Source organism: Ambystoma mexicanum, chromosome 6q (genome assembly GCF_040938575.1).
Source record: "Ambystoma mexicanum isolate Mex_15411 chromosome 6q, UKY_AmexF1_1, whole genome shotgun sequence".
NCBI lineage: Eukaryota > Metazoa > Chordata > Amphibia > Caudata > Ambystomatidae > Ambystoma > Ambystoma mexicanum.
Window position 1 is genome coordinate 1615670754 of NC_090937.1, and position 12652 is coordinate 1615683405.

Sequence of the window (12652 nt, forward strand, 5' to 3'; positions counted from 1 at the left end):
GGGTCACACAGCGTTTGAAGCTAAACTTGCCTATGATATCATGCAGAATCATGAGGCGAAAATACACTCTGCAGTAGATACTTGCCATTCAATAATTTAATGCTGTGTGGTCTCCAACCCCACTCTGAGCTTTCCCCATGGACCAGTTTGCTGGTTGTTTCAGGGAGAGATGCAAGGAAAGCATACACACTATTGATGGGCGCAGCCTCCATACCCTCATAATCCTCCACATAACACCTCCTTAGACTCTCTCATGGTTCCTCTGCCACATAGAGAAAAATAACCCCTTGCATGCTGCCATCTTTCCTTCACCTGGCCTGTGTTTGCTCACTCCTTTCATACCAAAGCTAAACTAAACCTGGCATCCTGCCACATCCGAACACCTCCCCCAGCTGCCCTACCCCATCACTCCTGGCATGGATCCTCAATTTGGCAGGATCCAGACGCCTGCATTGTTACTGTTTTAGGGTGACTGTACTGCACCTTGGTGCTGTGCAGCATGAGAGCCATGCCTCTGTCGCGGCATTTGCATAGTTAGTGAACTGCGCTGCATTACGCAGCAACGCACTCTGGGCCTTCTCCAAATCCTTCTGCTCTAAGAAGACCCAAGGAGAAAGTAGACACACTGACATATTTGCCTGCTATGATGTCACAACACTGGACTATGGCTACCATATTCTGGTGTCATGTCATCGCAAGTGGGGGATACAGCTTTTGAAAACCATTAACTTACTATTGGATTTCTGTGAAAGCCATACACAACAAACGTTATTATTCCCCAACCCAATGGTGTTAAATGTATTGACCTCGGAAATCTGCATGTCTGGCCAATGGTGGCAGATTACACACAGATCTTGGTAAAGCCCCCGCTCTACGTCTCTCAAAGTTGGAGGCTGCCCTCTTCCCCCACCGGATAATTAGGTAAGTGTTCCCCTTTGCCCACGTGTCCCCATTCCTACCCACCCCACTTTCCACATATTGAGCCCCGCTGCAACCCATGCCCACTTACCTTGCGCTGCTGCCCAAAGACGGACCCTTGAACAGTGGTGTTCTCGGCGCGTCCCCGACACGCGACTAACTGCCATGGAAAGGGAGAAGGGGCTACATGTAGTTTCCTTCTCCCTGATCCATGGCGGGAAGCTTATTTTGTAGTTTTCTTTTAAGTTGAGAAACGGTGAACATGTCTCTCAACTTAAAAAAAAAAAACACTATTATGGTACTAATAGCAATATTACCCTCTCACGGGGGGCATTACCCGTGCAGGTAATGCCCCTGGCTATCGTTGAAGCCCTAGCTTTGCTCAGGCTTCCAGCGTGCACAGGGCATTGCCTGGCCCATTAATGCCCTCCCCCCGCCCTGCTGGGTAATATTGCTTAATCACAGCAGCCAGTCAAAAATTCCAGCATGGGTTTATACAGTATTTCACTTTGACAGTTTGCCGACTTCATACAAAACAGTGCTTCACAGGTAGAACTTGATGGTTTCTCATTGCCATCAAGTCAAAGGACCTGCAGGCTCCTGTTAATGCCCTTTGAATGTGCATGTCAGACACCTTGCTCGGGGCTCTACTGTTTCCCATGAACCTTTTAATGCTCTTTGAATGCGTAGGTCAGACATCTTGCTCTGGGCTCTATTCTTTCCCATGAACCTGTTAATGCCCTTTGAATGCGTATGTCAGACATCTTGCTCGGGGCTCTATTTCCCATGAACCTGTTAATGCCCTTTGAATCGGGCTGACTTGATTGAACGCTTTGCAACCACTTTCCAAATGTATGTTGATGACTCCCCAGTCCTTCTGAAGGTCTCCCCCAAAGAATCAGAAAGAAAAACATCACCAACTTTCTTCAAAGACAAGACGGTGGGGCAATGCACAATGACTGTTGTCCTACTGTTGGGAAAACCAAAATGATCCGCTATAGGAGGCCATAGCCTAGGGTGCTTCGCTTCAGAGCACCAACCACAACTACATACAGACCCTCACCTGAAGCGCCTCCAAAACGTATCAGTCGCGCTACTAATTATCCACTGTCCCTCTAATTAACTGAGCTTCCCAAGAACCCCATTACCAATTGCACATAATGAGGAGTATCGCCCTCTGTCCTGAAATGCCCCAAAAACTCAAGGCGATGCATGCGTTGGAGCAATCATACTGGTCTACTGCGGTTCCGCCCACTTAGGCCTCAACAAACATTTGGTCCTTGGGGAGGAAGCATAGCTCAGGGGCAACGTGTTTGTCTTGGAAGCAAGACAATGCAGCTCAACACAGATTCAAATCCTGATCCCGTGCTTAGAAACCACTCCTGGTATTAAGCGCATTATAAATTAATAATTATTATAATGTCCATCCTCTGCAGCAGTTGATGAGCAAAGTAACTAGGGTGATACTTTTTCCTATAACCATGGGATCACATTTCAAACTCTCTAAGGGCTACCCTTTAGCTCGCAATTGAACAGAGGATTGGACACTAGCCACTTTGGACACAAAGGACAAGCAAACACTGGCTCCAGTCCTTCTATGACAACATTGATGTTTTGCCAATTTCAGGCAACCCTCTCATATGTGAAGGTGTTGAAATCTGGGTAAAGTGGTGGGGTGTCCAAATGTCATTTAGCCAGTAATGTCCAAAGGGTCCTAACTGTTAACGCAACAAAATGTGGTACAGATTGGTGAAACGGAGTGGAATTGTATAAGGAACAACGCGACACGAAGCTACAAACTAATTTTGACTTCTGCTGAAATCTGGGGAAAGTGGTGGAGTGTCCACATGTCATGTAGCCAGTAATGTCTGGAGGGCCCTAACAGGTAAATATGCACCATTTGGTTCAAATTGGTTAAACAGTGTGGAATTGTGTAAGGAATAATGCTTCACCAAGCCACAAACAAATGTGGACTTTTTCTGAAATCCGAGGAACGGGGTGGGCGTCTAAATGTCATGAAGCCAGTGTTGTCCGGAGGGTCCTAACTGGTAACTATGCCAAATTTGGTTCAGATTGGTGAAATAGTGTGGAATTGTATAAGGAAAAACGCTTTGCAATGCCACAAACAACCACATTTTCAATATAGATAGATAAAGAATGCTATTTTCTCAAACTTGCCTAACCATAATATACATTTTTAAGAAATGTATGAACATTGTATTAGCCGCGTCTTCTTTATACATCAGGCACTCAGTAGTAGCTTCTCGATGTTAAGAGGCTCAGTTCATGAAACGATACCTTTGAAGAAGAGCGTGTAGTCTTTGTCCCAGGTCCAGATGTGCACAAAGGCATCAATGTCCGAGTGGGGGATGCCATGCCAGCCCACGGCCAGCTGGATGGGGTCTCCGTAGCGGGTCCTGTTACTGCGGTTCTCGTACATCCAGTACCAGCTGTTGCGGAAGAAATAGGTGTTGAAGTGGTAGTCCCCAAGCTCCCCATTGGCTTTCTTCTCTCGCCATACCCAGTCAAACACGGTGTTGAAGCGACCCTCACACTTTCCTGAATCATGTGGAGAAAGAGAAAACATCTTTAATTTTGGCAAATTTACAGGTACCATTTTTCTTAAAACGTGAACACGCCACAAAACGTCATGTTTGCCATGTGCTTTCAGTGCAGTAAATACAGGAGGATGAGAAATTGGTCAACAGCATTTGGGTCTTCCCATGAAGTTGATGAAATCCTGCATCCCAGGGATAAAGCAGAGACATGGTTGATATGAAGCAGAGACATGGCTGATACGAAGCACAGGCATGGCTGATATGAAGCAGAGGCGTGGCTGATATGAAGCAGATGCATGGCTGATATGAAGCAGAGGCATGGTTGATATGAAGCAGATGCATGGCTGATATGAAGCAGAGGCATGGCTAATATGAAGCAGAGGCATTGATGTTATGAAGCAGAGGCATGGCTGATATGAAGCACAGGCATGGCTGAGACGAAGTAGAAGCATGGCTGATATGAAGCAGAGGCATGGCTGATATGAAGCAGAGGCATGGCTGATATGGAGCGGAGGCATGGCTGATATGAAGCAGAGGCATGGCTGATACGAAGCAGAGGCATGGCTAATATGAAGCAGAGGCATGGCTGAGACGAAGCAGAAGCATGGCTGATATGAAGCAGATGCATGGCTGATATGAAACAGAGGCATGGTTGATATGAAGCAGATGCATGGCTGATATGAAGCAGAGGCATGGCTAATAAGAAGCAGAGGCATTGATGTTATGAAGCAGAGGCATGGCTGATATGAAGCACAGGCATGGCTGAGACGAAGTAGAAGCATGGCTGATATGAAGCAAAGGCATGGCTGATATGAAGCAGAGGCATGGCTGATATGAAGCAGATGCATGGCTGATATGAAGCAGAGGCATGGTTGATATGAAGCAGATGCATGGCTGATATGAAGCAGAGGCATGGCTAATACGAAGCAGAGGCATTGATGTTCTGAAGCAGAGGCATGGCTGATATGAAGCACAGGCATGGCTGAGACGAAGTAGAAGCATGGCTGATATGAAGCAGAGGCATGGCTGATATGAAGCGGAGGCATGGCTGATATGAAGCGGAGGCATGGCTGATATGAAGCAGAGGCATGGCTGATACGAAGCAGAGGCATGGCTAATATGAAGCAGAGGCATGGCTGAGACGAAGCAGAAGCATGGCTGATATGAAGCAGAGGCATGGCTGATATGAAGCAGAGGCATGGCTGATGTGACGTAGAGGCATGGCTGATACGAAGCAGAGGGATGGCTAATATGAAGCAGAGGCATGGCTGATATGAATCAAAAGCATGGCTGATATGAAGCATGGGCATCGCTTAAACAAAGCAAAGACATGGCTGATATGAAGCAGAGGCATGCCTGATATGACGAGGCATGGCTGATACGAAGCAGAGGCATGGCTAATACGAAGCAGAGGCATTGCTGTTATGAAGCAGAGGCATGGCTGATATGAAGCACAGGCATGGCTGAGACGAAGTAGAAGCATGGCTGATATGAAGCAGAGGCATGGCTGATATGAAGCAGAGGCATGGCTGATATGAAGCAGAGGCATGGCTGATATGAAGCGGAGGCATGGCTGATACGAAGCAGAGGCATGGCTAATATGAAGCAGAGGCATGGCTGAGACGAAGCAGAAGCATGGCTGGTATGAAGCAGAGGCATGGCTGATATGAAGCAGAGGCATGGCTGATGCGACGTAGAGGCATGGCTGATACGAAGCAGAGGAATAGCTAATATGAAGCAGAGGCATGGCTGATATGAATCAGAAGCATGGCTGATATGAAGCACGGGCATCGCTTAAACAAAGCAAAGACATGGCTGATATGAAACAGAGGCATGCCTGATACGACGAGGCATGGCTAATACGAAGCAGAGGCATTGCTGTTATGAAGCAGAGGCATGGCTGATATGAAGCACAGGCATGGCTGAGACGTAGCAGAAGCATGGCTGGTATGAAACAGAGGCATGGCTGATATGAAGCAGAGGCATGGCTGAGGCGAAGCAAAAAGCATGGCTGATATGAAGCAGAGGCATGGCTGAGACGAAGCAGAAGCATGGCTGATATGAAGCAGAGGCATGACTGATACGACGAGGCATGGCTGATACGAAGCAGAGGCATGGCTAATACGAAGCAGAGGCATGGCTGAGACGAAGCAGAAGCATGGCTGATATGAAGCAGAGGCATGGCTGAAGCAAAGCAAAAAGCATGGCTAATATGAAGCGGAGGCATGGCTGAGACGAAGCAGAAGCATGGCTGATATGAAGCAGATGCATGGCTGAGACGAAGCAGAAGCATCGCTGATATGAAGCAGTGGCATGGCTGATATGAAGCAGAGGCATGGCTGATATGAAGCAGAAGCATGGCTGATATGAAGCAGAGGCATGTCTGATATGAATCAGAAGCATGGCTGATATAAAGCAGGGGCATTGCTTATACGAAGCAAAGACATGGCTGATACGAAGCAGAGACATGTCTTATAGGAAGAAGAGGCAGCCTGATACGAAGAGGAGGCATGGCTGATAGGCAGCAGAGACATGGATATAGTTCATTCAGTTTATGGGGACATTCTCCTTCAGCAGAAAGGGGTGACCTGTGGTTAAGTAGCTGTTTGATGAGGTTATTTATATTATTATGTATTTTGCAAACTAAGAAAGTACAAACATATAGTTTAGCACACCATTTTAGAAAGTATTTGCATTTTGTTCATCAACTAAAGATGACAGGGCAAAATACCCATAAGGGCCTAGCACAATTATTTCAATATTTAATAAAAATTGTAAAGGAAGATAAAGAAAAGATAATGCCAAACCGGAACGTTTTGAATAATTTTCGAAAGGAAAGGAGACGGGCTAAGGTGAGGGGCCACTGGAAGCAAATTCCAGAGTATGGGGAGCAGAGTATGAACAGCCCTGATTTTGATACTTTTTCTATTGCCATTGATTTACAAGTCTTGGTAGATCAGCCCTGTGCGTAACACACGTCCCGCAAACCACCCGTCACTTGTCTGCTCGGTATATCGTTTTCCCTGCTCTGATAGATTTATAATTGATACAATCGACTTCAAAAATAAAACATATCTCTAAGGGAGACAGTGTTGAGAAGCCGACATAGGAGAGGCATGGCCTCCATTAACAATGTAGCCATCCATCCAGCCATACACCCACTCGCCCACCCAGTCCATCCATCCATCCATTCATCCATTCATATATCCATCATCCAACCATCCACTCATTCATATATCCATCCATACATAAATCCACACATCCCATCCATCCATTCGCACATCCGCCCATCCATCCATTCATTCATCCATCCATCCATCTGCCCATCCACCCATCCGCCCATCCACCCATCCGACCGCCCATCCATCCATCCATCCATCCATCCATCCATCCATCCATCCATCCATCCATCCATATCCATCTATCCAAGCATCTACTCATTCATATATCCATCCATCCATCCATAAATCCACACATCCGCCCATCCATCCATCCACCTTCCATCCATCCATCCATCCATCCATCCATCCATCCATCCATCGATATATACATACATACATACACACATACATCCATCCATCCATCCATCCATCCATCCATCCATCCATCCATCCATCCATCGATATATACATACATACATACATACACACACACCCATCCATCCATCCATCCATCCATCCATCCATCCATCCATCCATCCATCCATCCATCCATCCATCCATCCATCCATCCATCCATCCATCCATCCATCCATCCATCCATCCATCCATCCATCCATCCATCCATCCATCCATCCATCCATCCATCCATCCATCCATCCATCCATCCATCCATCCATCCATCCATCCATCCATCCATCCATCCATCCATCCATCCATCCATCACCTTCACACCTGGTTGAAATTTATCAGATTGAAGGAATCCGTTTATTGTCAACAAATGCTGATTAAAGGCAGTCTATGCCTTTTCCTCCACATGGGTCTTTAATTAAGAGGCAAATCTTAGCTAGATCCCAATCACTTGGCCAGCGTAGACTATTTTGGGTTAAAAGATTTTTAGGACAAGGTGTAAAGCCATCCCTGAATAAGTTCCTAATTTGCTCCTCAGGAAATTGAAAGAAACTCGGTATTCTGGGGATTGAATTTCATTGACACAGAAGTCATCCTTGTCTCCCTACAGAGAATACATTCTTGCAGGGTTATATTTAGTTATCCAGCAACATGCAACCTCTTCCAGTCTAATAGATAGCTTAAGATGCCACTGCTTCATTAGTGTCGGCATTCATTTTATAATTCCCTTCTGTGGTTTCAACAGATATGACTGGCTAAGATGACCAGCATCGTACCATACGCTGAAAATATGTAAATAACGTCATAAAAGCACAGTCACTGTGACTATACCCCACAATCCAGTAACTCCTGAAAAAGTGCAGGTCTGAACAGTAAGATTACACACTAAAAATATCTAAGCACAGCACGCCATATTGCACATTTAATAAACTCTGTTGCTTCTTGAAGCAATGTCCACACTCAATAACTTCCCTAATAATAATAATAATAATACTATTAAGAATATTAACTCCATGATGTCCACCATAACTAGAACGGAATACATGTACTCCTATAAGAAGTGTCAACATGCATGTAAATATTAAAATAAATAAAACCGATGTAGCCCTCATGTAGTGCCACGCTCATGCACTTGGTAGAATCGATTCCAGAATATCCTCCAACTGAAAAAGGGCCCAGAAGTACCATCGTGCCAGAATCAGTGAAGGCCTCACCACTGCGCTGATGCACGCTCTGATTATTGTACACACACGGCTAGGCGAATCTATTTATGACGCTTTAATACAACATTCTGAGATCTGAGGACTGTTTTGACTATCATTCTGTTTTTATATGAATATATAATTATGCTTTTTGATATGTGAACATGTTTAACAAACTATGACACTATAATAAAATTAAATAAAGAAAATAAACACCCATACATCAACAAAAACAAAAGTGTAGTGAGTTTTACGTACTTCTCTTTTGAGATGAAGTACTTAAAACTCACTACACTTATGCACGCTACACAAATTGCCCAGTTTGATCAGCTACTGCGTCTAGTAGTAGTTTTGGCCAGTGTTACTGGATGAATATTCTTAAAATTAACAACTTGCATCACATTTGATCTCATACCCCCCCACTCCCCCCCTTGGGTACTACTCAAACAAAGAACCCGTCACCAAAGGAAGTCATTGCTATTTGCAATGGTGGCCCACTTTTTCGTTGGCACCCCAGGCAATGTTATGCCCCAGGGCGACCCAGAATCAGACCAATATCATGGGGCTCCCCATTAAGAGCTACAAATCCTCTTGCGTCCCTCTCTGTGCTCCCCACGGACTGTTCAACCCCTGACCAACCTCTCCCCGCCATCACCTGTGGACAGCTCGTACACATTTGCAACCTTAACACTGGCCTCTTACACAAAAGACATCTTCCTGCCTACCATCCGTATAAATAATACCAGTCCCTCCCCTTACTGCTCTTCTTAGGATATACAACACCTCCCTCCCTCAGGGTCCATTCCCAGACATCCTCAAAGGAGGGTTTTATGCTCACTCATGCCTTGCAACCATTCCCATTTGGATGACAAGCGCATACTCAAAGCTGAACCCCACCAAGACTGACCTTGTACTCCTGGCCACCCCCTCACGGCAGCTACACATGTCCAGGGCTTCGTTGTCAATTGTAATCTTTCCTACCACCAACATATAGGAAGGCTGTGTTGCACCCATGATACCGTATTACCGCTTTGGTAGTTCACTGCAGCGACAACTGAAGACCTTCACAGAACGATGTTCACTACTGTAGCCAAGTGAACCCGGGCCACAGTAGTGAGCATTCTTACACGAAGGCCTCCAGTAGTCGCTGCGCTGGATCCCACGCGTGAAAGGTTTACTGCATTCAGACCTGCTAGATGGACCTTTCTCTCAGCTTTTGCAACAGTGTTCACACCTGTCAGTAGCAACTCCACTGACAGTAAACACCAAATTAAAGTTGGGGCAATTCCCTGTGTGGTGCAATGTGTCCACTCAAAGTAGAATGTAAAGTGATCGATATTTGCCTTAGACTGACACCGATTTTCTTTATAAACACGGGTCACTATTGCCTGGAAGGAGGTGAGTTCCACAAAGCAGCCTTTCACCGAAGCTCAAAGCTCATGTTCTGAGTTACTGAAACAGATGAGAGTAGTGCAGGAGGGGGAGTACAGGAAGATGGAAATGGCTAATGATGTGAGTTACATTCCAAAAAGAGCTGACGAGGGCTTAAAGATTTTTGGACTTGGCTTGAAGGGCGCTAGAAAAGTTGTGAGGGCCTCCTTTTTGGTGTAGTGAGTTACATTCTCAGTTCAGGAGCTGCCAACCTGCAATCTCACACTTGCAGTTTCAGCCTGGCACCTAGGCTGGCTAGAGGGCAGAAACAGAGTGATATGGCATTCCCACTTGCAAAGATGAAGCTGAAGATCAAAACATTTGCTGCTCTGGCACACAAGTAACAAGCAGTCTGAGTAAAGACTGAGGACACATAGTGAGTCAAAGTCTTATTGGTGGAAATGGCAGTGGGCACATTATTCAGGCATGTGTTTGCAGGCGACAGAATGTTGCTCTCTTACCGTAGATCTTCTGGATGGCATTCCTATCCACCCAGCTCAGCTCCATCTTGGAGTTCGCTGGGATGTAGTTGGGCTGCATGACCGAGCCTATCTGGTTCATGTGGCTCAGACCCAGGACATGGCCAATTTCATGTACAGCGACCTGCAAGCATCAAAAACAACCGGTCAGGGGGGTGACATTGGTCCTATGGCAGTCAACCCTCAATGGTGCCATTTACAAAGAGAGGGCCAGAATATAGTCTATATATATAGGATCAAGTCATACAGAAGTGTAGATTTATTTATTTCTGATTTGTATAACTCTGCACCCAAAACAGGTCTACTGGTCCTTAAATCCACTCTCAGCTAACCCCACGTAAACTAATGAAAGAATGAAATAAGGCGCGCACACAAAACAGTCATACCAATTTACAATGATTTCATGCAGGATTGATGTGTAGACAACATTTATTGCCACTGGACATTCTTGAACGTGTGCCGCAAGACACAGAGCCGAATGGCTGAGACCAGGCTGCGGTAATGAGGAAATTACTGAAATGTGACTGTTGTAAAACTAGGTGACATAGTGTACAGGTGGTGTTACTTTTACACAAATGCACCTTGAGGGACAAGGAGATACAGTAGTAATCAAGGGCAGAAGCAGAAATTAGAAGGACTCCAAGGTTGAAGGCCATCCACCTAGTCACAAGACCACGTTGTCTTTGGCATTGCAATCATATTGTCCTCTCTCCGTCCTGCCAGCTGGCTTATACAGTATGCCACAGTCCCCTCATGATAACCACAAAGTGTGGTCCATTGGCATCTTGACTTACCAGGCAGGCTTTGAAAGGCAGCATGGCGCTGCGCACTTGCCAATCCTTTTATTGGATTGTACTTATACATTGTTAGGTAAGGTGCGTAAGGTGGCCATATTCTGCATTTAGCCCAAGTGTGTAAAGTAGCCATATTCTGCACTTAGCCCAAGTGTGTAAAGTAGCCATATTCTGCATTTAGCCCAAGTGCGTAAGATGGCCATATTCTGCATTTAGCCCAAGTGCGTAAGGTGGCCATATTCTGCACTTAGCCCAAGTGTGTAAAGTAGCCATATTCTGCATTTAGCCTAAGTGTGTAGGATGGCCATATTCTGCATTTAGCCCAAGTGTGTAAGGTGGCCATAGTCTGCATTTAGCCTAAGTGTGTAAGGTGGCCATATTCTGCATTTAGCCTAAGTGTGTAAGGTGGCCATATTCTGCATTTAGCCTAAGTGTGTAAGGTGGCCATATTCTGCATTTAGCCCAAGTGTGTAAGGTGGCCATATTCTGCATTTAGCCTAAGTGTGTAAGGTGGCCATATTCTGCATTTAGCCCAAGTGTGTAAGGTGGCCATATTCTGCATTTAGCCTAAGTGTGTAGGGTGGCCATATTCTGCATTTAGCCTAAGTGTGTAAGGTGGCCATATTCTGCATTTAGCCTAAGTGTGTAAGGTGGCCATATTCTGCATTTAGCCCAAGTGTGTAAGGTGGCCATATTCTGCATTTAGCCTAAATGTGTAAAGTAGCCATATTCTGCAATTAGTCTAAGTGTGTAAACTGGAAATATTCTGCATTTAGCCTAAGTGTGTAAAGTAGCCATATTCTGCATTTAACCTAAGTGTGTAAAGTAGCCATATTCTACATTTAACCCACGTGTGTAATGTTGAAGTATTCTGCATTTAGCCTAAGTGTGTAAAGTAGCCATATTCTGCATTTAGCCTAAGTGTGTAAAGTAGCCATATTCTGCATTTAGCCCAAGTGTGTAAAGTAGCCATATTCTGCACTTAGCCCAAGTGTGTAAAGTAGCCATATTCTGCATTTAGCCCAAGTGCGTAAGATGGCCATATTCTGCATTTAGCCCAAGTGCGTAAGGTGGCCATATTCTGCACTTAGCCTAAGTGTGTAAAGTAGCCATATTCTGCATGTAGCCTAAGTGTGTAGGATGGCCATATTCTGCATTTAGCCCAAGTGTGTAAGGTGGCCATAGTCTGCATTTAGCCTAAGTGTGTAAGGTGGCCATATTCTGCATTTAGCCTAAGTGTGTAAGGTGGCCATATTCTGCATTTAGCCTAAGTGTGTAGGGTGGCCATATTCTGCATTTAGCCCAAGTGTGTAAGGTGGCCATATTCTGCATTTAGCCTAAGTGTGTAAGGTGGCCATATTCTGCATTTAGCCCAAGTGTGTAAGGTGGCCATATTCTGCATTTAGCCCAAGTGTGTAAGGTGGCCATATTCTGCATTTAGCCTAAGTGTGTAGGGTGGCCATATTCTGCATTTAGCCTAAGTGTGTAAGGTGACCATATTCTGCATTTAGCCTAAGTGTGTAAGGTGGCCATATTCTGCATTTAGCCCAAGTGTGTAAGGTGGCCATATTCTGCATTTACCCTAAATGTGTAAAGTAGCCATATTCTGCAATTAGTCTAAGTGTGTAAACTGGAAATATTCTGCATTTAGCCTAAGTGTGTAAAGTAGCCATATTCTGCATTTAACCTAAGTGTGTAAAG

The 12652-nt window shown here is 45.2% G+C and overlaps 1 protein-coding gene across 1 annotated transcript in view; it reads right to left on the reverse strand.

Annotated features, from left to right (window-relative positions):
• Positions 1-12652, reverse strand: part of LOC138516910 (matrix metalloproteinase-21-like) — a 270395-nt gene that overhangs the window by 115582 nt on the left and 142161 nt on the right. The window contains exons 5-6 of the mRNA XM_069632367.1: positions 10140-10281; positions 3217-3477 (exon numbers count right to left, since the gene is read on the reverse strand). Of these exons, the coding sequence (XP_069488468.1) occupies positions 3217-3477; positions 10140-10281 (403 nt within the window). The remainder of the gene's footprint in view (positions 1-3216; positions 3478-10139; positions 10282-12652) is intronic.